General features: G+C 45.1%; 1 protein-coding gene across 17 annotated transcripts; it reads right to left on the reverse strand.

Moving 5' to 3' along the window:
• Nucleotides 1-1,799: 1,799 nt before the first annotated feature.
• PEX2 (peroxisomal biogenesis factor 2) lies at nt 1,800-15,894 on the reverse strand. 17 transcript variants are annotated; one of them, XM_036338578.1, is made up of 7 exons: nt 15,426-15,893; nt 12,425-12,467; nt 11,725-11,831; nt 11,209-11,293; nt 4,698-4,798; nt 3,180-3,296; nt 1,800-3,077 (listed from the first exon to the last, which is right to left on the reverse strand). In XM_036338578.1, the coding sequence occupies exon 7, from the start codon at nt 3,058-3,060 to the stop codon at nt 2,143-2,145; it is 918 nt and encodes a 305-aa protein (XP_036194471.1). In that variant the 5' UTR covers nt 3,061-3,077; nt 3,180-3,296; nt 4,698-4,798; nt 11,209-11,293; nt 11,725-11,831; nt 12,425-12,467; nt 15,426-15,893; the 3' UTR covers nt 1,800-2,142. The 17 variants fall into 17 exon arrangements, with proteins under 17 accessions (XP_036194471.1, XP_036194472.1, XP_036194462.1 ...); XM_036338579.1 differs by lacking the exon at nt 11,209-11,293; XM_036338569.1 differs by lacking the exon at nt 3,180-3,296 and having other exon boundaries at nt 15,426-15,892.
• Between the last annotated feature and the right edge of the window lie 9,340 nt (nt 15,895-25,234).

Raw genomic sequence — 25,234 nt, forward strand, 5'->3', positions numbered from 1 at the left:
TTTTGGCTGTAGGGACACACACACACACACACACACACACACACACACACACACATAGCGTCAGTCTATTTTGCAAGACAGACATCTAGTTGAAACTAAGGCATATTCTAGTAGGTTTGAGAAGTGGCATTAAGAAATAATGCATGCAATATTGGATAGGGGTTTTGCTCTAAAAGAATTTATTTGCCCTTTGCATTTGGTCTGGAACTAAGCCTTTTCAAAGCAATTCAGCATAGTGTATTATTTTATAATTTTTGTTAACTAAAAGGGAATTCTTACAGATGGGTGTGGATTTAAAAGAATAGAGGCTTTCAGGAGAGGATTCTCAACATTTCTGACTGTGAAGTGAGATGTGTTTAGCAGGAACCCCTCCTGGACATCTCTCAGAACAGTAAAGCCTCTGGCTCCACTAATGCAGATTTATGACTATTTAGATAAAGTCTCAGCTGAAGTTCAAGTTTGCATTATGTCTTATTGGCAACTGAACCATAAAAATACTCAGAAATGTCAGCATTTCTGTGTCCACATCTGGAAGGCATACAAAATCCTGGGTCAGGCCCTGTGTCTTGACTCTTAGTTGAGGAAATATTGTCATCTTACAGGCTTAGGCAAATTGATAATACAACGTATTCATGTCGACTGTTTTGCTCTGGTGTACCAGTTCTAGGTATTTTATGGTAATCAAACCACATTTATAAATACTGTACATTTACTTATACATACAAGTACTTCTGGAAGAGGGAATGGGGACTTTCTACCTTTTTGTTGCCTAGCTACTTCTAAGTGGTTAAAAAAAGTTCTATACTACATGGAGTCAGACTTAGTATCTAACTTAAAAATGTATGAAATAATTCAGACTTTTTCAACAGCTGTGGGTGGCCATAAAGGCAGGCTCTATTTATTATAACACACAAAAAGGAACCCTAGGGTTCACAGGGCCTCCTATGTCCTAAATTCACATTTGTAAAAGACGGTTTCCTAGCTATGCAGATGTTTTCTCTTTGGATTTAACTGAAATAACACTGGCCATCAGATTTTAAAGAAATAACTTGTATTGATGTAATTAAAAAGTATGACATGCTTATTGTAGAAAATTTGGGAAGTACAGGAGCGATTTATTATGTCTACCTGCCCATCACCCACCATCCTTGAACCAGCACCTCAGTGCCCTGTGGCGACCTGCCTCCCCTCCTACTTCAGGATCATGTGGTTTAGGTGAGGGATGTCACCCACATTGAGAAATGGGAAGGATTTTCCATCCTGGTCCAGTGATCCCCCTGCTTTGCTGAGTGGCCAGGCAAGGAGCTCTTATTCGGGGGGGGTTGGGGGGGGGGAGGGACAGAGAGCTTGCAGGACATAAAGTCTTCAGCTTCCGGGGGCCACCATTCCGCCCGAGAACAGAGCCCACTGAACCCCTTAAAAACTGGCTTCAGAGAAAAGCTTACAATTACGAGTGGGCCATCAGATCAGGTTTAAAACAACAGGGTCTGGCCGGATGGCATGCCTCAGGTGGTTGAACATCACCCTATGAACCAGGAGGGCACGGTTCAATTCCTGGTCAGGGCACATACCTGGGCTGAATCCTCAGTTGGGGACACGTAGGAGGCAGCCGATCAGTGATTCTCTCTCATCATTGATGTTTCTATCTCTCTCTCTCTCTCTCTCTCTCCCCCTCTCCCTTCCTCTCTGAATTCAATAAAAATATATTAAAAACAAACAAACAAAAAACCCAAAACACCATGGTCTAATCACTGTCAGATTATGTTATAACACCATCTCTGGAAATAAAGGCACGCTCATCCCAGTCTTCAAAACTTTTTATTTTCAGAGGCTAACCTTGTTCTAGGAAGTACAAAGTGAAGGAGCATTGTTCGTAGGCATCTGACAAAAGCTGCCCATTACTCCTGACATTAAACACTGAATGCAATCATTAAAGAAAATAACACATTACCATTCACAGAATATACTCAGAAACCCATGGGTCCCAGTGATTAGATTTTAGTCAGGTCTGGCAAGGAACAGAACACAGTGGCTGAGAAGCACATGTTCTCATAAAAGACACCTAAATGGTATGCTCAGGGTGACTAATCCTAAGGATTTCAACACAAGACAGTTTTCTGCAGAGAAAACCATTTTTAGTTTCTAAAGAGCATTCACTTCGGACACCTCGATGCCTGACTTCAGTGGCTGCACACTGTGCACCTCTGCGCCACACTTAGGGCAGGTGAAGAACATGTCGAACAGGAAGCTGCTCTTCACGCAGTAGTAACAGAAGATGTGCTCACAGCCGATCGTGTGGGGCATGGTGGGCCACTCCCCGCACAGAGCGCACTGCTTGCCGCTGCTGGCCAAGGAGCTGTCGCTGTCAGGAGCACCGGCGAGAGGGATGCACCACGAAGATAACTTGGCCTTCAACTTCTGGGTGTTGATGAGCGGTAAGAGGAAAATGAGGAACTCCGCGAAGCCGTGCCAGAGCAGCTCCCTGTTCATGTACTCGAAGCCAACCTCACGCACGTGCTGGGGCTTGCAGAACACAGAGCGGATGCCCAGCAGGCGTTCCGTCAAAGTGGCAAACTTGCCCTTCTGGAGGAAAATCAGGAAGTTAATCAGGCTCCCTAACTGCACCAGGCCCACCGCCATGTTCAGGTACTGCTTGGCTTTCCCGAACGAGGCTAAGTGATGGTTTCGAAAAAGATCGTAGCAGCGTTCTTCCAACCACTTCCCGCCGATCGTGCAGGCAGCGTACCAGAGCTTCTGGTTCTTACTCGGGGGCTGGTATCTCAGGGTCGTGGAGAAGTCGTTTTTGTACTGAATATTTAAAATCGACTGGCCCACTGTGGCGTTTTTGGAGTAAACGGTGAATCGCCACAAGAAAAGCCACAGGAGGGCTTTCAGCTCAGGTTCAAAGCGGGCCAGCAGCCCGGGCTGGAACCCATGGAAGCACTGAGTGACCTGGGACCAAACCAGCTGCTCCAGGGCCTTGTTCAGTTCCAGTGCATCCAGCTGACTGATTCTCAGCACCCTGTGTGTGCTCTGTGCTTTGTCTTCTCTGGAAGCCATGCCTTCTCCAAAGAGCTCTAGGAGAAAGGACGATTAGGAAACATCATCAGACACAGACAACCTTGTACCGTCTCCGCAACCAATGCCCGGGAAACTGGGATATACAAGACAGGACACACCTTTGCAGCGAGTCCAAACTGAGCAGTCACCTCTTACTGGGAACTTCTTTCTCTTTCTCCTCACATGTCCTTCTCCCTCCTTTCTTTCCTGTTTTTTTCTTTTCGCTTTTGGCCCTCCTCATCAAGGGAATAACAGGTTTTAGCAATAATTGCTAAGTAAAAGGCTGAATAATAGCATGGCTAATGGGACATATATGCACTTAATAAATACAATGAATTATGTGGAACACTGCAATGAATGGTAAGTCAAGGCCTCAGTTTAACACCCAGCACTTCTACTGACTCCAAAGGCATACTTTTCAATAAGTCATTTAATCTCCTACATATTTATAAAGGAAAGTAGGAGAAAAAAATAAGTTTATTTTTATTTTTTTAAAAATCTTTATTCTTGAAAGTATTACATATGTCCCTTTTTCCCCCCTCACTGACCCCATCTAACCTGCCCCCACCCTTTGCCACACTATTGTCTGTGTCCATAGGTTATGTATATATGCATACAAGTTCTTCGGTTCGTCTCCCCCCACCCTCCCCATCCATTCCTGAGGTTCGAAAGTCCCATGCTTCTATGTCTCTGGATCTATTTTGTTCAACAGTTTATTTTGTTCATTAGATTCCTCATATGAGTAAGATCATGTGATACTTGTCGACAAGTATCTCTGACTGGCTTATTTCACTTAGCATAATACTCTCCTGGTCCCTCCATGCTGCCTCAAAGGGTAAGAGATCCTTCTTTTTTACTGCTGCATAGTATTCTGTGGTGTAAATGTACCACAGCTTTTTAATCCACTCAATTACGGATGGGCACTGGGGCTGTTCCCAGATCTTAGCTATTGCAAATAGTGCTGCTATGAACATAGGGTGCATACATTCTTTCTGATTGGTGTTTTGGGTTTCTTAGGATATATATTCCTAGAAGTGGGATCACTGGGTCAAATGGCAGTTCCATCTTTAATTTTTTGAGGAAACTCCATCCTGTTTCCATAATGGCTGCACCAGTCTGCACTGCCACCAGCAGTGTATTAGGGTTCCCTTTGCTCCACATCCTTGCCAGCACCTGACATTTGTTGATTTGTAGTAAGTGTTCATTATTCTATCACATGATTGCAGAAAATAAATACTAGCACAAAGCACCATGAATGCAGAAATGTCATTATTAAGATGCATCATACACTTTTGGAGAAAAGAGAACTATTATCAAAAAGGTATTCTAAGATCAGTTCACAAATTCTATTACTTTATGTCTTTTACTAAAAGATGTTAAATATAATGTTAGAAGTCAAAAGGACTGTAAAATACATCCTACAATAAAGTTGTATGTCTTAAAATTGGAATATCTTTACAATCAGAGCATTTTTCAGGAGGAAGACTTGGAATTACCCATGGATCCCAGATAACTGAGGGGCAGGAAGTCCAAATACAGGAAACAAACGTGGCTACTAAATAACAGGTTGTTTAGTGCTCTTTTCCTCTGAACCCAGATATATGACAGGAATGCTTCTCACATTCCGGTAACCTCACCAGTTCCCCCTTCCTGGAGCTCCGTTAAGACTTCTAAGCTGAGGGCAGTGGGAATTTTGGCTGCAAGTTCTGTGAAATCCGTGCCTCATACTGGTCAGGGACTGCAGGAGAGAAAGGAGGGGGTTAGGACAGAGTTCTCTTTGCTCCTTATACAAATCTAATTAATCCCCAAGGCCTGTTCTTTGTCCAAAACATTTTTCAAACCCATCCCTTACTCTATCCCACAGCCTCTCCCGAACTTGTGCTGCTCTTGTCTCCCCTGGATTACACCCAATGCGGGTATCTGCCTTCTGACTCCTTCGGGGCATTGCCCACACCGTGATCCTACACTCAAGCCTCCTCCAGCTTCTTGCCTTCCTAATGCTTTGACCTCTAGAATAAGTGCCCCCTCTCTGCTCACTAGGGGACGATCTATTACCTGTTCCCTTCACGGGGATCAGTGCGTTCCCATTCTTTAACTCATCCTAAGTTCTCAAGTTCTGAGCGAGGCATCACTTCCTCCCGACTGGCCCAGCTTGGGTTAGCTGTCCCCTCTCGCTGTTCTTCCTCTACCTAGACCTTTCTGTACTGGACGTACACTACTTCTGAAGGTTGCTTTCCTCCGCGAGAAGACAAGGCCCATTGCAAAGACTATCTGAGTCTTGTCACAGTTGAATCTTAGCAACTAGTTCAGTGCCTGGCACGCAGGATGCATCCTGTAAAACTAGGTAAATGGATCGATGGACAGAAAAATGTCTGGGAGGGTGAAGGGTAGAAAATACAAATTTCCATCCCTTAAAACGGTTTCACATGCCCATATCCAGATCGTTGCTGACTACTCATTTCAACATGCGTTTGTTGTGCTCCTTCTACTTAGCAGTTCATGTGTGGGAGCTAGTGGAAGAATGGCAGCCTGCCGCAACTCCTGTGAAGAGTGTAATGTAATGGGGTGATGGGGGTAGGAGCGTGCTATGTAAAATGTCAAACAGACAATTGCAAGAAGACAGGATAAGTGATGTGGGATGGGAATCATGCTTATGAGCAGAAAGGTTTCACGGCGGGGCAACACCTCTGCGCCTGAAGGGGGAGCGGTGCCAGGCTGGTGAAGGAAGGTAAGCACACTACGCTAGTCCAGGCCGAGGGAAGAGCAGGTGACAAGGACTGAAGGTCCAAGGACAAAAAATAAGGTTGGGAAGAAAAGCACGAGACTCCTCCTTAAGGCCCTAGTTTATCGAGATGGTAATGGGGAGCCATGGAATGGCCGTAAGAAAAGAATAAAATTCGCGTTTACACAGCTTGTTCTGGCTACACTGAGAACGGGTTTGGGGCCGAAAGACCAGCTGACTGTTAAAACGAGCCGGTGAGAAACTAATGGTCTAAATTGGAAAGGTATCAGTGGGGATGGAGAAAGATTGGTGCCTCTGAAAGCTCGGAAGTGGTAGAAATTTTGTGAGAAATAAGCCAGGAATCACTGACTTGAGTAACTGAGTGGATCAGACCAGTTCTCTGAAATGGGAGACACACACACAGATGTTGGTTTGCAGGGAAAGATAATACACACATGCGGTCTTGGAGATCTGAGGCCAGTGTGAGACAGCAAGTGGAAAGGCCAGGAGGCAGTCATGTGGACTGGGAGAAAGAACCTGGGCGGGGACATTCTCATTGGGTTAATCCAGTGGTCGGCAAACCGCGGCTCGAGAGCCACATGCAGCTCTTTGGCCCCTTGAGTGTGGCTCTTCCACAAAATACCACGTGCGGGCGTACAGTGCGATTGAAGCTGCGTGGCCCATGCGCAGAAGTCGGTTTTCGGCCTGGGCGAGTCTATTTTGAAGAAGTGACGTTAGAAGAAGTGGGGGTACATTCGCTGAGGTCGACCCCTCAGATTGAGGACGTTTTTAGCAAAGGCCAACTTAGGAGTACCCTAATTAAGTTAATAACACTGTACCTACCTATATAGTTTAAGTTTAAAAAATTTGGCTCTCAAAAGAAATTTCAATCGTTGTACTGTTGGTATTTGGCTCTGTTGACGAACGAGTTTGCCGACCACTGGATTAATCTATTGTAAGTCTAGTTAAATGCTCAAACCAGGAAGGCGGTGATTTATAAAGACAAATAGACCTTGACCATGTGTAGCACATTTAATGCTCTCTGTAACAATACAATATTTTCATAGTTTTCCTATTTCAGCTACTGTGGCATCTCATCGGTTATGCTCACTGAGACCACACCTCTTTGGGCTTTCCACCTTCCGATGCCGCGCTCTTCAACATCGCGGCCCTGCAGGCTCTGTTCCCGTCTAGCGGTTCTCAAATTTGAGGGTTTGTGAGAATCGCTAGGAGGACTTGTTAGCTTGTGGTGCCTCAGTTATTTGCATTTCTAACAGTTCCCGGGAGATGCTGAGAATTATGGGCTAGTCCATGTCAAAGCACAACTCAGAATCCTTTGGTCATCTGTCACCCACACAGCTCAACACTGCGTGCCAGCTGCCCACTCATCCCCGGTTCACTCCGGGCTCCGTCTCATCCCTGTACACAGCGAGGCGGTTCACCCGCACTGACTCTGGCGCTCCCTGCCTTCTATTAAGGGATGACTCAAATCCATGTGCATCAATGCATCCTCACCCTCCCTGCAAGGTGCTTGGGGTGCAGAGAGAAGACTCGCCCTGGCTCACGGAAGGACCCAACCCAGGTCTGCAGGGACGCCGCAAGTGATGGACAACTAGGCAACAACAGAGGGAGATAGTACGACAGGCAAAACACAGAATTTCAAAGACAGAAAAATAACTTTAAAGTTCACACACACACAGATTATCAATGAGTAAGATTATTTTTTTCATTTTTTTCTGTAATTTACAAATTTTCTCTAATCAACTTATATCATTTATGTAACTAAAAAAAAAACACACACAAAAACATTATTTTAAAAACCTCATAAGCAAACCAAAATCTACAAAAATATTTCCCAACACTTATCATATCACCTCTTTCTTAGCTCATATCACCCCGGGATAAAGTACAAACTTCTCAGACCCAACCTGGCCCAATTCTGTCTCCACCCCTGAGATCAGGTGACCATCATTCCCAGTAGAGCCGTGAAGGAGGACCATCCTGCAGTCCCACCTCTGTCCTTTCTCAAGCACCTACCACTTACCTTCCCTATCAACTGCCCCAATGCCCTCAACTATCTCCCTTCACATTCCAACTCTATTTCAAAATTCTCTAAAAAATTCATAACTACCCCCCAACTCCCATTGTCACCATGTCTTAACTGTGACCGCCGCTGTCTGTGACACCCACTCAGCCCTCAACCACTTGTACTGTGGCGTCAGTCATGTGAACACACCTTCTCCTAACGTGATTATAAACTAGTTAAGGGAAGAGCCTGATCTTATACTTACTTCCCAAAGCTCCTACCACTTACACAGAGACTTGGTACTTAGCTCAGTCTCTGTCATGTAAAATTCTGCAATCACTGGTGACATGTGGGGGTACGGTATGTGTAACACAGTGTCTACAACGCAGATTTCACATCCCGTGGTCAGCACGATAAGGGAAGCTCTCTGATTGTCAAACTGCTCTTGAAACGCTCTGACCTTACTGCACATCAACATTAAGTCCAACACTACCAGTTCCCTCGCTTCATCCCACCCCCATGTTTAACTGGGAGGATTGCTCCCCCCGACCCCCCAGATGAGTATCAGATGAAATATGTCGCGAGCGTTGGAGGCCAGCTGTGCCCATTTATGCATTTTTAAATACTGGAATCACAATCAGTTTCGGATTGTGGCTGATGACTATCTTACAGAATTTAACACAGAGATGGGCTCATAGTAGCTGCTCAATAAACGTGCTGAACGAGTGCGTAGTGGAAGGAGTGAACTGGAGGGGAGGGAAGCGATCTTTCCTCGGGTTCCTTAATTGTGTTTAGTGAGAAACTGGACAGAGGGAGTGGCTTCTCAGGAGCCCTTTATTCCAAACCCCTTCTCCTGAAGGAATCATACTTAAGAACATTTCGTAAAAACAGAAAAATTTGACAGCTGCCAGAAAAGGAGACTTATCACACTACCCAACCAAGCCAACATTTAACAGTTATTATCAAAAACTTCTTTCTTATCCCTCCTGTTACAGTTTAACATTGTTTTCCCTTTTTCTCCCCAAGCCTGGCCTCAGTGCAGATTAAGAACAGCTGGGCCCAATCTCCTCGCTCCATCCGACTTGTCATGGACCAGCAGACTAGTATTAAACTGCTCTTCACATTTTCGAGTCAAAAGTCCCCAACCTTTCTGGTAAACCATACTTTCCTGTCTCTGTTCCATTGATGGCTACTGGCCTGTCCAGGTCTATTTATGTTCAAGAATTTAAGTAAGCATTAACAATATCCAGATTATTGGTTCTTGCAGGTTACTATCTAGTCTAGGCTCAAAGTTGAATAGTTAAAAAAAAAAAACAAGCTAATTTTTATTTTCAAAGTTGGGATCATTTTGAATGGAAACAAACACCATCAGATTCCACTCAAATTTATTTTTCCAGAATTCCCCCAAACAGGTAATGTTTTTCCTTATTTTGCCATGGAATCTCATTCCTTTAATGCATAATCCTATCACCTCCTTCCTTCCCACTCCCCAAACTATACTAAATTTAAGAATATAAAAGGCTAATGCAAGGGAAAACATTTATGACCAAGCAAAGAGACTTATAAAAATAATTAAAAGTATAATTGGCACTAAGTAATATTAGTGTTTAGTGAAGGATAGGGTATGTGAAAACGATGTTTAAGGCAAAATCAAGGAAAGATAAAAAGCACAGCAACTACCAGGGTTAGGCGTGATTAACTTGTCACATAAATATGTTTAAGACAAAATAATCCAGCACTAAAAACTACCAAGAAGGTCTCCTGCTGACATTTTGTCACTAGACACGCCACACTGACTTTCTTTCACAGAAAAAACCCTGAAATTCGTTTACTAAGAGCAGCGATACATAACCTTATCCCTTAAATAACTCAGGCTTTCCTTTTACGCTTTTCATTCCCTAAAATAAAACTTTGCCATCTATTTCGCATTCTAAGACCAACACAAACGATTCTATCTCACTAAAGAGAGAAGCATGTTTCAGGATGTATTTCAGAGCTTTTATTGAGTCGAGGACAAATTATGAATGAATATATTTTATTTAAAACCATGTTATTGACAGAAATCTATCAATAATAATGTGGGTATTGTCAAGGGCCTGTCAATATTAATGTAATTATGATTAAGGGGATGACATGGATTTTTAGCTATAATACCTAGTAACATCTCCTACATTGCTGCTATCAATACACGCACACACTATTATTGACCTGCTTCAAGACTCAGTGCTAGATGTATTACCATTAGGCATATTTGTCAATGCATGCTGCCTACAAAACTACACTGAAATTTACAGTCCTGTAAACTCTGTCAGCAGAAACACGTGACTCCCTCCCAAGTAATCTCTCAGGTATCAAACCCACCCATCGCCTCCCCCCACCCCAAACCTTTTCCGGGTCCACAATCGTCAACTAATGTTCCACATGATAATGTTGCTGCCACTCTCCTAAGGGTTCTAGCAATCAAACTGGATGAGTGCGATTCTTCTTTTTTTTTTTTTTTCCTTTTAGGGTTTAAAAAAATTTTAAACTAACATTTTGCATTATGAGCTTATGTGAATAAAGTTCTTAAAATGGGGATTTTAAGCTTTGAACTTCCTCCCTAGTATTTCCTTTGTGTGGTCAGGCAGATTTACTGTACATTGTATTGAGATCAATACTAATAAATGGGACGTGCATCAAAGAGGGATTCAACAGGACACCGATTCCCAGAACACATTTCAAACAGGAGCAGGAGAGAAAAAGCTGTGGCCGAGGCCATTAGAACACCGTGACCCCCCACGCTGTGAACAGGCCGAGAAGTCCCCGTCAGAAAGTTCAAATCCCACTTCGGCCACAGACCTGCTAACTGACTGTCACTACCCTTCCGCTGCTCTCTTTCATCAAGTGTAAGCCCCGTTTCAGGGGTTTACAGATACCCCAACTGCGCTGCTTTGAGTACAGACAAGACATGAAGGATTTAAAACATTCTGTTATGGACACCAGTCCTCTAGGTTACTTTTAACTTAAAGGCAATCGTCAACAAAATCCAAATAAAAGAATTTTTTTGGGGGGGTGGTAATGGGTACACAACAAAATGTTTTTAAAATACATTTGAAGGAAAACTTCAAAATATTACAAATTTCTCAAACAAACGAACAATGATAAGCACTTTGTTCTAGCAGAGGGGATATATATATATATATATATATATATATATATATATATATATATATATATATATGTCTTTTTTTTCTTCTTTATTTGGAGAGAAGGGACTCAACCCAAATACTACAGTCTTCAAGATGATAATCAGTGTTACAGAGCTGAGCACCTTACCTATTTCATTTCCGGTATATTTATCCAAGTATCTAAAACCAACACAAAATACTTTTTTAAAACCTTAAAACAGAATTCCCAATACCTTGAGGCCAGCTTCACAAAGACATTTTTTAAGAGAAGCGCATGGGACTCATAATCTTTTCTTCAGAAAGTTGATGCTTCTGAGTCTTAAAGAGAGAAAGCACAGTATGAAAACAGAGAACAGATGTTTGAGTGAATATGGGGGATTCTAACCATTTCTACAGTCCAGCCCAGGTCCGCCCTCAGGCTGTGTGACCCTGGACAAGTCATTATACCACACGGCACTTTTCAGCAGTTAAAAAAGTCAGCAACTATAGAAATTTCACCTACCTAGGATGCTTATAGGAACTACTAGTAAACCCTGGGGGAGGAAGAGAAAGAATAAAAGAACAGTCCTTTCCAACTGCAGAAATGGTAATGCTGAACACAAGTCTGGAAAAGGCTAGCGCGAGTGGAGAAATCAGAACAGAAGACGCGAGACAGAGAAACAATCCTCGTGGACGAAACAGCAAAACAAGACGCAACGAAATTCCATCAGCTCATGAGTTTACAGCTGCAGCAAACACGCACCACTTACCAGGACTGAAGGCGGACAGTGACTACAGTAGCGAAGAGCCCTTTGCAAAATCAAGTAGCAAGTCATTTAGTCCTTCCACTAGGATGAAAGAGCTTCTTTCATTATTTCTGTTTTAAACAAGGAAACGGAGGCACAGAGATTAGCTGACCAGTGAGAAATCACACAGCTAGAAATAACTCAGCCACATTCTGAACCAATGTACTACACTGACAAGTGGTGATGGGCGTGCAGAACAGTGACAGCCAGAAAGGTGAACCTGGGCACTTGAGGATGGCGCCATTGGGCATGCAGATGGGGCTGTTTTAAGAGGCTGAGGACTTCGAGATCAAGAGCACAGGCACTAACTACAGGGAAAATGCCAACGCAAGGATGAGCAAACCTGCCTCATGAAGCATGAAGCAACCAGATCTTCAGTACTCCATGCATGTGGAAAAGGGCTCGAGGATCTAATTGCCTAAGAAGAGAATTCGAAATGACGTAAAATTTTTGGAATACACATTCCATTGCACATTTCATGGCCCCGGAGAGAATGTGGACTATCCACACGGGAACAGAGGTGTTTGCAACGCAACAGGAGCACGTACCGAAGGACGCATAGGGTTTTCTTGGCATGCTTTACCTCCCTGAATTTTCATAAAAGTAAAGATCATCGTGTCCATTTCACAAAGACCAAAATTAAGCCTTGAGGAGATGAACTCACCTGTGTCAGGCCAAGCTGGCAATTAGTAAATTTCTGGTAAACACTAGAGAAAGTACGGAACACACAAAAGGAAGGTTAGTGGTAAGTTCGTGGGTATTGGGTAAGCTTGGATCAAATTCAATACCGCAAAACTCAAAGCACAATTCCTTCTCCCAAGGCCCGACTGCCAGTCACTCCCAGGACTGTGGATGGGGAGAGAAACGACAGAACATGGTCGAGCTACCCAAGTTGCCTGGGATGCGTGCCATCCACATCCCCTCTCTCTACTCCTACACGTGTGGTCCGAGACCCGTTCAAAGAGACTCACCGTACATCTGCACAGACACGAGGCGCGAACATTCGTTTAGTGCCTGTGAACACACACTCTGCCCAAAGCAGAGGCGCGGCCAACTCACCTACCACTGCGAGGGGATGGTTGTGCGTAATCAAAACAGAGTGACGCTAGAGCTCTTGGTTTTTATGTTTTAACAGTGAGAAGAAAAAAAAGACACATGGATGAAACGTATCTCACCTTACTGACAGGCAGGTAAGAAGGGCGCTCTGATAAAAAGAACACCTACTGAAGAGAACAAAAACAGGAACGGGCAGTTGGTTGTGTAGATGGGAAGGGTTGGAAGAAGTGGTCAACCCTTCTTGTATGTGCTTGAGACAGAAGCAGATTTGAAAGAAGAGTCAAAAGGGAAGGACAGAGGAGGCCGTCCGCTCCTCTCCCGCCTCTAGCTCCTATAGGAATCACAGCTCTGGCATTTGCACCAAGATTACAGGCCCGGGGGCAGGAGGAGCAGCCAGGGCTCCCCTCCGGAGGGTTCTTCCACAGCCTGAAGGAACTGAAGAGGAACATGGGATGTTTAGAAGCTGCTGTCGTTTCACAGAAAGAGATAAAGGGAACGGCCAATGTGCTTCTAGGCTGCCCAGCCCAGGTAATCAAAGGGGAGCCAGTGATTCCGAGCAGAACTTCTGTCCAGAAACAAAGACTGTGCATATGGCATACATGTCCCTGTGCTGCAGGACCCTGCGCACGGCGAGGCTGGGCGAGACTGCTAACATCTGTAAGGCTCAGCCGCCAAACACGTCAAATGCAAAGTACCGGCGTTCCTACTGCAAAGATGATTACAAGCTTCGAGTATAAGTGAAACTTTTATGGCTAGCATAAGAGGGTAGGGGGAAGAAAGAAAAAAAATAAAGAATTGTGATTCTGATCATAAAGAATTAAACTTGAAATCTGTATCTATTAAACAAACGAGATTGAATATGGACATGTTTATGGCTTTTGGTAATGAATTAACTGTGAACATATATCTCTTATCAAAAAAACTAACACCTAAATGCACATGGAACACAAATGAATACTACCCTAAGAAAGAGAATTTAAATGCTAGAAGGGAATACAGGTCATCTAGTCTAAGATATGAATTTAATTTTCTTAACAGAAACCCTGTTTTTCGAGCAAAATATATAAAATAGCTGGGGAGGGTCTGCTTGCTTTGTGTCTCCCCAGAAAGCTCCAAGCAATTTCTACAGTTCTTCTATGAAAGCTATAAAACCACAGGTGGAGTGCCACCCCTTATTCCTAAAAATGGGGAGAAGAAGGCCAAGAGGTAGAGCAGGTCATAAGAAAACCCGTCAGGTCTGGAACTCAATTTTCTTGACTTAGTGTAGCATTCTCTTTACTGCCTCGTGTTACTTCTATCCAACCCTCACACCCCTTTTTTTAAAAAAGAAAAATAAACAGAAGAAATTATTTCCTTTGACTCTTCTTTCAAATCTGCTTCTGTCTCAAGCACATACAACTCTAATTTTTCTAGATACAGTAATTGATAACACGGGTGAAATCAGAGAGGATATAAAGTGAAAGAGAAAAATGCACAGTCGGCCACCCCACGTTTATTCTGTTCAGGTTTAACTAAAGGTAAACACATTAGGGGAAGGTGTCTAGGCTACAAACGGTGGTGTGGATGGAGCCTCAGTCTCCCCATAATTGCTTTTATTTTTATTTGCTTTAAAAATTACTTTTATTGATTTCAGAGAGAAAGGGAGAGGGAGAGAGAAACAAACATCAATGATGAGAATCATCAATCAGCTGCCTCCTGCATGCCCCACATTGGGGACGGAGGCCGTACCCCCGCCATGTGCCCTGACCAGGAATCAAACCCCGATGGCCTGGTCCATAGGTCCATGCTCAACCACTGAGCCACGCTGGCCGAGCTGGATTTAAATTAAGGTAAAAAAATAAGGTAAAAAAAGGCCATCATGGAATATTAACTAGGACATGTAAGACCTGAACGTTCAACAATTAGTCTTATTCTGCAAAAAAACCCCCAAAAAAACAACGAACAAAAAAAAAACTTTCATTCACAAAATGTTGTATTTTTGGAAAATGGAACCTAAAGAAATGAACAAACGATAACTTTTAACTTCAGGCCCCGGAAGAAAAATGCTAACGATGCTCATTACTTCTTATCAGAAATAAATATTAAACAGAACAAACTCATCGCAAGTAATTCTACTGGAACATTCCCAGGAACTCTTCCTCCACAAGAAAATTAAAACTGCTTGTAAGTGCATCGGCTTTCACAAAGGTTGGAAACTTCAGCACACTTTTTTTTTTTCTTTTTCGGGACCCAATGCAACACTTTGCATGAACCGTCGAGCTAAGAAGCGCGGCGTGGGCGCTGCCTGTCCACAACCCGCTCGGCTCAGAGGCAGGACCGCGCCGCGCCGCCGAGCGCGGGCAGAAACTCGGAAGTTCGTCCGAAGTCCCCGCGGGACGCGCCGACCTCGGGCTGGCGGTCTTTCCCCTCCTCAGGGCGCGGCCCTCACCCTCATTCTCGGATTCAGGTTTGCTTCTTGCCTTTCCCCAAATCACACTCGGATTTGCCTCCTCCGGGAAGCCAGTGACCTGGGGACTCCAGCCAAGGGCGGCCAGGACACGGGGGGAAGCTGACGCCCTCGGCTGCCCGCTGACCTCGGGCTGCACTGCGGCCCCTCGGCGGACACTGACCTTGGGAGTCGGCGACACGCCCCGCTCCGCGGGACTCTCTCTGAAACGTTCTCTAGGAAGCTTGGCTTTTCCCAGCCGAACCTGGGTACCCGGGCTTCCGGAACTCGCGGGCTTCCGGGGCGACGCAGGACCCGGAAGTGTCTGGGGAAAAAAAAAAAAAGGGAACTTAAACCAACGAGAACTACGCTTTGGCGCAAGCAGAAGGCCGGGGAAGGCCCAGCAACGATGAACTCCGACGAGCCGAAGGGCCGAAGAGGCGAAGGGCGACGAGCCGAAGGGCCGAAGAGCCGAAGAGTACACCGCGCGCGGTGATTGGTCGGCTGGAGGAAAACCGTATTTGATTGGCAGGAGAGTCGCGAACGGGTCAGCCCAGGGTCGGGGCCGCGCGTTGAGAGGCCCCGGGGTCACGGGGCGGAGGCGGACAGGGTTTCTCCCGGCGGCCACTGGACAAGCGCCGCGGGGTGGCGGCGGGGCGCCTGTGCACCCCGGGCTCCTCGCTGGCTCGCCCTGGGTGAAGGGCCCCTGCGGGATAGCCTGGTGGGAAGGGGCTGGGGGTGGGACGGCCGCCTGCGGGCGGGGTGCGCAGGGCTTGGGGGGGCGGGGCTGGCTGACCCCTGCGGGCTCAGGCCGCGCGTGGCCAATGCCCCGCGGGTGGGCCGGGGGCGCTCGCTCCAGCTGGGCACTGAGACAGCCTGCAGGGTGGGTCTCAATCACCCTGAGCTCCTGGAAACGCGGTCAGCCCACCCCTGGGAAACAGGGAAGGTTAGAGGGCTTATCCTGTACAACCCGTGTCACAATAAATGCTTCTTTTTTTTTTTCTTTTCAATCGTGGAACCGAGTCGTTACTCCATATGAAACGTGGGCCCGATGAGTGATGAGTGAACGTGTTATTGAGCTCTAATACTGTCCAGGGTCTCTCTTTACGGTGTACACTTTAACGTCACTCATGCCTGGGATTTTGTCTTCCACGCAGTAAGGAGACCTCGGGAGAGCCGGGCCTGCAGCGGGAGGGCGGTTTCTTGAATCAGTGAAAGGCCTTCCCACCAGGTGAACGGAACCGGGGGTACCAACGAGGTCGCGTAGGAGGGGCAGGTGGACAGCCGTGCAGGTCACTTGGGCGCAGGGCGGGCTTTTCTCTGCAGTTGGCCCTGGTAGTCGCCAGTGGCCGCCTGAAATGTGGCCGGTCCAGGTCCAGGTCTGATCTAAGAGCAAAATGTGCACCGGGTTTCTAAGACGTAGTATGAACAGGAAAGAGCGTTCACGGTTTCATTTTATATTGATTGCACGCTGAAACGAGAATGTTATGGAAAGTTTAAAATCACAGTACACTTCTGTCGGATAGGGCTGCTCTACAGGGGAGGGAGGTCTGCTCTCAGGGCTTCTGGGTTGGCTTCTAGTACGGCCCCGCACGGCTTACATAGGGGGACACCTTCTGAGAAATGCACCGTTCGAGGATTTCATCATTGTGTGACCACCATAGAGCGCATGTACGCAAACCTAGGTGGAACAGCCTACTGCACACCCAGGCTCCATGGTGAAGCCTACGGATCCCAGGCTACAGGCCTGTTCAGCAGGTGACTGTACAAAACTACACAAATTAAATCAGCCCCAAGAGGCAAGGATGCAATGCAGGCGGAGCAACAAATTGATGTCTCTCTCTCACACGCACAAATCCATCAACCAGTGCATCAACTTTTTAAAAGCACACATGTATGGGGCTGCTGCCAGCATGAAACGGCTACAGCTTTTCAGCAAACAGTTTCTAATAAGTAGAAAGAGCCCACTCTGAAATAATGGTAGAAAGTATAGTAAATACATAAACCAGCATCAGAGTTGTTCATTATCTAGCCCAGCCGTGGGCAACCTACGGCCCGTGGGCCGGATCCGGCCCATTTGAAATGAATAAAACTAAAAAAAAAAAAGACCGTACCCTTTTATGTAATGATGTTAACTTTGAATTTATATTAGTTCACACAAACACTCCATCCATGCTTTTGTTGCGGCCCTCCGGTCCAGTTTAAGAACCCATTGTGGCCCTCAAGTCAAAAAGTTTGCCCACCCTGCTCTAGCCCTAGGTACTGTACGTAATTGTGTGTGCTGTGCTTTTATACCACTGGCAGCACCGCAGGTTCGTTTCCAGCAGCAGCACCACAAACACGTGGTAATGTGTTGCACTACCCCATCACTAAGCCAAAGGGAAGTTTAGCTCCTAATCTTATGGGACCACTGTCTTATATTTGGTCTGTCATTGACCAGAACATCCTTCTGCAGCTCATGACTAACTTCTCACTTTCTAGGGCAGTGATGGCGAACCTTTTGAGCTCGGCGTGTCAGCATTTTGAAACACCCTAACTTAACTCTGGTGCCGTGTCACATACAGGAATTTTTTGATATTTGCAACCATAGTAAAACAAAGACTTATATTTTTGATATTTATTTTATATATTTAAATGCCATTTAACAAAGAAAAATCAACCAAAAAAATGAGTTCGCGTGTCACCTCTGACACGCGTGTCATAGGTTCGCCATCACTGTTCTAGGGTAAGAAGACCAAGTCTCACTTAACAGTCATGAAGGAAGGCAGCCCGTTCGCACTTCTCTGATGGGCCTATAGGTGTACTGTGCTTCACTTAATTTTTATGAAAGGAAAAAAAGGCCTCCAAAAGACGGTGATTTTCAGAAAGCAAGTTCTAGTTCATGGAGCCTTATAAATGTCACATGAACACGACAATATCTATTGATAAAAGTAAAGATACCAAGCCAGCTGTCAGCGCCGGCCCCACTCGCACCTGCTGATGGTGTGGAGCAATTAGGACCAGCACCAGCGGTGGGTGCAAGTGGCGGCTGCTGCCCTGATCGCCCCTTAGGAGCAGGGGGCGATGGAGAAGCCCTCAGGGGTGATCAGGGCCAGCAGCCGCCACTCGCACCATCTGACGGCACCAAGCAATTGGGACCAGCAGCAGGTGTGAGTACCGGGCGGGACTGCGGTGCGCAGGAACAAAGAATTTTCAGTAACCACCAGAGGCTCGCCCTGATGACAGTGACTGGTGCCCCACCTTGGTCTGGCGCCCCCGCTCACCTCCTCCATCATCCTGCCGTGGCCAATGCCCACCATGTTCCACGCTCTGCCATCTGCTGCCAATGCCCGCCATGTTCCACGTGTGCCCCTGGTGGTCAGCACACATCATAGCACCTTTTGTTCGGTTGTTCCGCTGTTCAGTCTATTTGTAAATTAGGGTTTTATATAGAGAGATAAAAGCCTGAGCGACCGAACGACCAGTCAACCGGTTGCTATGACACGCACTGACCACCAGGGGCAGACACTCAACACAGGAGCTGCCCCCTGGTGGTCAGTGCGCTCCAACAGCCAACCTCCCACAGCTGACCGGCCAACCTCCCATGGTCCCTCCTCCCTTCTGGCTGGCCAACCTGCCACGGCCTGTCACCCCAGCTGGCCAGTCCCCCCAATCGGCCCCAATCGCCGGCCAGGCCAAGGGACCCCACCTGTGCTTGAATTCGTGTACCGGGTCTCTAGTCAATAATAATAATAATAAAAGAAACATGTAGAACATTACAATTTTTGTTGAAAATGTTTAAAATAAGTTCTGTTTTTTATCGTTTAATCTCTAAATACATTATATCATTTTAGATTTCCAATGACCCAGTAAGGCGAGGTTTCAGGGAAGATTTGTTTCCTGTCTTTTTGTACTTGCTTTATATTTATTTTCACTCATTTATTTAACAAAAGCAGCAAGGGGCCAGGAGTATTGCTAGACAGTGTTGAAATAAAGGTGAACTACACAGACATGGATGGCCCTTGCTCAGAGCTAATGAGTATCAACTCGGAGACAGTGAAAAAGTAGATAATGACCAAGGCATAGTATATTTTCCCTTTGATTAAGTGCTGTGCCCCTGTAAATTCAACACGTTAATTGTTTTAAGCCTAGAATTTATATATTCCTGCTGACATGTTAAGAAAGAGTCATTAGGATTTGGCTCTGGGCTTAAAAAACATTAGTAAAAAAATCAAAGTCTATTTAATGCATGCATTAATTATGAAAACGTAAAGAATAAAATCTTTAAATTGGAATATTTCTGTACCTTTGTGAAAAAGATGAAAAAATTATAATAGCATCTTACTTACAATAGCCCTTCAGCGACTTTTAGGCTCTTAGGAATTTAATAATAGATCTGTAAAGGAGACATTGATTTATGCTCCTAACATCATTTAAAATTGCTGACTTTAAAAAGTTATTTTAGCATATTACATAGTTCTTTTTTTAAAAAAAATGTATTTTTATTGACTTCAGAGAGGAAGGGAGAGGGAGAGAGAGATAGAAACATCAATGATGAGAGAGAATCATTGATTGGCTGCCCCTTGCATGCCCCACACTGGGGATTGAGCCCGCAACCCTGGGCATGTGCCCTTGACCAGGAATCAAACCTTAACCTCCTGGTTCATATAGGTCGACACAACCATTGCCACACCGGCCGGGCAGCATATAACATAGTTCTTAAATCAACGAGTGCATCAGGAAAAAAGGGAAAAATTCTAAGAGTTCACAGCAGGTGAGATTGACCCCGATTAGAGGTACGGGAAGGCATGCCAGGAGGGTGCCCGGAAGGCATCCAATCTGACTGCTGAAGGCTGGATTAGATAGTTGGCTATTACAGGACAACTATGCCAGCTGAGCAGAAAGGGTGGAGAAGCATGAGACAGGTGAGGAGACGTCTCCTCCTCGCAGTGGCTGGAGCCTGGGGCGGGATGAGGAATCATGGAAGATAACACTGGAAAAGTAGTTTGGAGCCTGGTTTTATCAATATAGGATGTAAAAAAAAATCAGGAATATTTGTTTTAGTAAAAAATTGATTCTTGCGTTTTTTTGACTAATCATTTAAATCAACTACATCTTAGTTTAAACTCTACAATGGAACTATTATGAGATAATATTCTAGTGAACTTGAAACATGGGGCCTGACTGTATGGATTGTATGAAAATCAGAAATTTAGTTCCAGTGACGTTCAAAAGAAAAATAGGCTCACAGGACACTTTGTGTGGCTCAGTTTCTTTTTTAAAAAAAGATTTTTATTGATTTCAGAGAGGACGGGAGAGAGAGAGATAGAAACATAATGATGAGAGAGAACCATTGATTGGCTGGCTGCCTCCTGCATGCCCCACACTGGGGATTGAGCCAGAAACCTGGGCAGGTGCCCTTGACTGGAATCAAACCTGGGACCCTTCAGTCCGCAGGCCAACACTCTATCCACTGAGCCAAACCAGGGAGGGCCTGGCTTAGTTTCTTAACACATTCAAAATGTGTTCAAGACTGTCACATCTCAGTGGGAAGCTGGGGGTGGGTGGATGGGTGGGAAGAAATCTCCCCAAAACTTGTATGCATATATGCATAACTCATGGACACAGACAATAGGGTGGTGAAGGCCTGGGGTGGGGGTGGGGGTAGGCTAGAAGAGGTCAATGAGGGAAAAAAGGGGAAAATAGGTAATGCTTTCAACAATAAAAATTTTAAAAAATGTGTTCAGTTTATATTTAATTTCAGTAAAAGTACATGAATATCAAAATTTGCAGGCCTTTCTATTTCCTTCTAAAAACAACACTAGTAGTGACTACATTCAAAGCACAGTCAGTATTTCACTAAAAACAGAGCATGTAGAAATAAAGAAAAAAATCATTAGGATGGTGTTTTTCGTTACCTGGGAGTGGGCCTTCAAAACAGTATGGGGAGGAGTCCTATGAAGCAGGGCTTCAAATATTATTCTTTTTCTCAAACCATCATTCAAAATCACTAGATGAAAATTTAATTTTGTGAGACGTCTGCACCATTCAAATTTGTTTATGGCGTGAGCTTTCAATGTAGACAATGTATCATGACTTGGAAAAGAACCTTTTCTTTTAAGCCATATCAGGTTTCCTTCCCAGGGAATAGATGAATCCAGGAAAAATGTTTCTTTCCACAGCTCTCGCCTGGCCAGAAGCAGTGGCCGTGGAGGAATAGCGAGCTCACTGAATAATGACAAAGGAGAGTCCCTAACCTCTTTTCCCACGGTCCCTGCGTGTCCTTGACATGTCTCCACCCCCCACCCCCCAAGTCCACAGAGCCAAGGAGTTTACCTTTTGATGCTTAAATGAAGGGACTGAACCTGTTTCTCAACTGTATGAAGCAAGCGATTGCAACGATGACCTACACGCAGAGGCCTGACTGCTTTGTCGCTGAGGGTGGGTATGCTTTGGAGGGTCTCTTAGCCTCAGTTTCTTAATCGCTCGTCTGTTTGGCATTCCTCTAGGATCCCTTTTTGTTTCAGTGGGATGGGATTCTAAAGGCCAGTTTTTTTAAGATCACTTTTAATCCAGTTCTACTTAAATGCTGTCTCCATGTATTTTATGAATCCCTCTTTTCTATGTGAACAGGTTTTCTGCACTAACATCATTATATCTGTAAGAGAAGCTAAGTCCTAAATTCTTTTTGTTGTTGATGTTGTTAACCCTCATCCATCCATTGATTTTTAATGAGAGTGGAAGGGAAGGAGAGAGAGAGAGAGGGAGAGAGAGAGAGAGATCCATGTGAGAAAGACACATCAATTGGTTGCCTCCTGCACATGCCCGAACCAGGGCCAGGGATCGAGCCTGCAACCGAGGTACGTGCCCTTGCCCGGAATTGAACTTGGGACTCTTCATTCCATGGGCCGGTGCTCTATCCACCGAGCCAAACCAGCTAGGGTGCTAAGTCCTAAATTCTTAGTCTAGTCCCAACTTGGCTCCTCTTCTTGCTGTTTTTGATCTCCTAATTGAGGACAGGATACTCCTGCACCTCTCAGGCAGCCAGATTCCGTGACAGCGCTGGAGGAATAAGCTCCCAGTCACTTCTTTATAAAATACCTCCCTTTTCTGCGTGGGTTTAAGTATTTGTTGTACATGTTACTTCCATAACAGGAAGTCAGTGAGGAAAAGAGGAGCAATATACGGCAATAATTTAGCCTGACACCGTTAACCTTAGCAACCTCAGCATCCAGTGCCTCCCTTCCTCCCCAGCCCACATGCCCAGCCCTGGAGGCCTGCAGTGGTTCTCAGAGGGAGGAACTCTCTTCAGAAAGAGGCCTTTGAAACTTGGGAACCAGGAGAAGGTGCTGCAGACAAGAGCTGTTCACTCAGTGCGTCAGAGTCCGGACTGGTCTGCAGTAATGTTGATGTATCCCCTTGGAACGTGGGAAGTGGAGTAAAGGTTTAGATAAGTGCACTGGGCTTTCATGGGATTTACTAAACAGTCTGGAAAGCATCCGTGAGCTCTGATTCTTCTCGAGTTTCTGAGTTAGTGCATTGTCCCTCCTGTGACTCGTTTTAGAAGGCTGTCACAGCTCCGGATTATCTCTGGGTCATAGAAATCCCCCGACAGTTGGATAGAGGCGATGCTGTGGAGTTACGAGATCTGGGTCTGAGTGAAGGAGGCCCGGTTGCTTGTGTCCACCACATACACTGAGGGCCCTCTGGGCGAGTGAAAACGCCCGCGGACCCCAGCACCTCATGTGCAAACGAAGCGGCTGGGCTCCATGTACGTGGAGTATGTTCTCATTCTGAAGCGACACCGTCCTGAGAGTAAGCTGCCACACGCCTACCGTCCTCTGGGTTAGGCCCAGACAGCAAGGCAAGAAATGCCCGAGGGGAATGCCGCTGAGCGAGGCTCACACGCTGCCCAGACTGAGCGGGCACAGGTGTAGTCCCCCCCCCCCGCCCCCTGTCCAAAACTTCCCAGGAACAAAAACAGCCCCGAGAAAGGTTAGGTTTGCTATTGGTATCCCATCTCTAAGTGCTTTGTTTTATGACGTTAGAGATTGTGTTAGAGATTTTATCCCTTCCAAGTGTTCCTTTTAGTCACCATTACAGAAAGACATTATAAAATCTCTGATTTCTGTGTTTGCTCCTTTCAAATGCTAGCATTTAAAAACGATCCTTCTTAGAAGAACACAGGAATCCTATGACAGAACACAGGAATCCGATGACAATCGAGGCAGGGAGTTTTTACTGCTCCCCTGACACTATATTGTCGCTTTGGAAGGATTTAAACCTCATGAGAAAGCGCTCTGCCTTTACCAGCTGGTGTGCGAGGAGAGGAGTGGAGCCCACAGAAATAAACATAGAACAGCGGGGACAGAGTCAAAATGCCCGGCACATTGCAGGAGAATGGAATTAACCTAAAAGGGAAAGCATACGCTTTGGTTTGCTAATAATATAACCTTGTGAGTACTTGGTTAAATGAAAGGTTATTTCATGTAGAAGGTTGAAATCTTTCTTTTCCCGGCGTGCAAAGCTCTCTTTAAAGACAAACGTGTCAGGGATATTTTTAATTACCTCCTTATATCCACAAACTTCCAAAGGGATCTGGGACATGGAAGTGTTTCATAGCAGTTTAGAGAAATGAGGACGTAGGCCTTTCTAGTTCCAAAGGTTACTTCCCAGCTCTAAGTTCAGGCAATATTCTCTGTAGTATTGAAGCTTCCAAGTTGTGTTACATCAATAGGATGTAGATCTGTGTGTGCTGAATGTCAAAACATCGGTGAGTCACGAGGACACATTGAGGCAAGATTGTTTTAGCTAGTTTTGTTCTGAGTTACTGTTTTCTACGTGCTTAGTGAACGACCAAAGCATATGATTTAGGAAATAAAATTTTATAAATTTCTCCTTCTTCCCAAGTAATTGTAATTGTAGTTCAAACACACTGTAATGATCTTGAAGTCTGGCTCTCTACGGACTGGTTACCTGAAACAGTTTTTGGCACGTTAACGAGAGGCTTCACACGACCAGAAAATGCTCATTTTGGGGTAATCATGATGGAGTCCTACTCACCCATCAAAATCTTAAACCATATCCATGCATGTTATGTAGTGTTTATTTAAAGGCTAATATTTCTAAGTGTTGTCACATAGAATTTTTTAAAATAGTGCTAATTTATAAAGTATAGGTGGCCCATATTTCTGATTAAGGCTAGACTATTTCTTTCTCTTTTGTCAACAAGTAGTTAATGGCTAATATGTATATGGTACCAATTACATGCCAGACACAAGTCTCGGTGCTTTACAGATAGCTCACTTAATGTTCACAACAACCCATTTCACAGATGAAGGAAACGAGGTCCAGATAAGTTAAATAAACTGCCCCAGACCACAAAGGTCAGAATTTGCACTCAGCCACCCTGGCTGCAGTACCTGTGCTCTTAGTTCCCATAATATACTTCCTCCTACACCTCAACTCCCCTCCTTTGAGGCCTGGAACCCAAACCTGTTTTTCCTCAATCACTCAACAATAAGTGAGTGAGGTGGGAAGAAGTCACATAACTAGCTTCAGGCCTGAGTTGGTCACATAACTTGCAGAGCTCAGTCCAAAATGAAGATGTGGGGCTTCTTGTTAAAAAAAAAATAGGAAAAAATATGAAATGTATTTTAAAATGCAAAATGAGGGCATTTAACCTCATTGCACAAAACAAAGATGAATGGTAAAACTCATGCCAATAATTTAAACTTTAATGTTTCCTTACTTAGAGCATTAAATGACAAGTTAAAAACACCATGACAAAAGAGACTATGAAGAAAAGGAATCAGCTTTATGGTTCAGCACCTCCATATTTTTCCCCAGCATCTTCCAGCGCAGCCGAAGGGCTGGCCCCTTCTCCGAAAGGGAGGGTGGCCCCCTCTGCACGTCTGGAGGATCCAGAGGGTCCACATCCTCAGGGACATCCAGGGAGCCCTGTCCCACTTCTCCAGATCCCTGGTTGTCCCAACTAGGACTCCATCCTTCTTA

This window comes from Myotis myotis, unplaced genomic scaffold, assembly GCF_014108235.1.
Source record: "Myotis myotis isolate mMyoMyo1 unplaced genomic scaffold, mMyoMyo1.p scaffold_m19_p_16, whole genome shotgun sequence".
In the NCBI taxonomy this organism is placed as follows: domain Eukaryota; kingdom Metazoa; phylum Chordata; class Mammalia; order Chiroptera; family Vespertilionidae; genus Myotis; species Myotis myotis.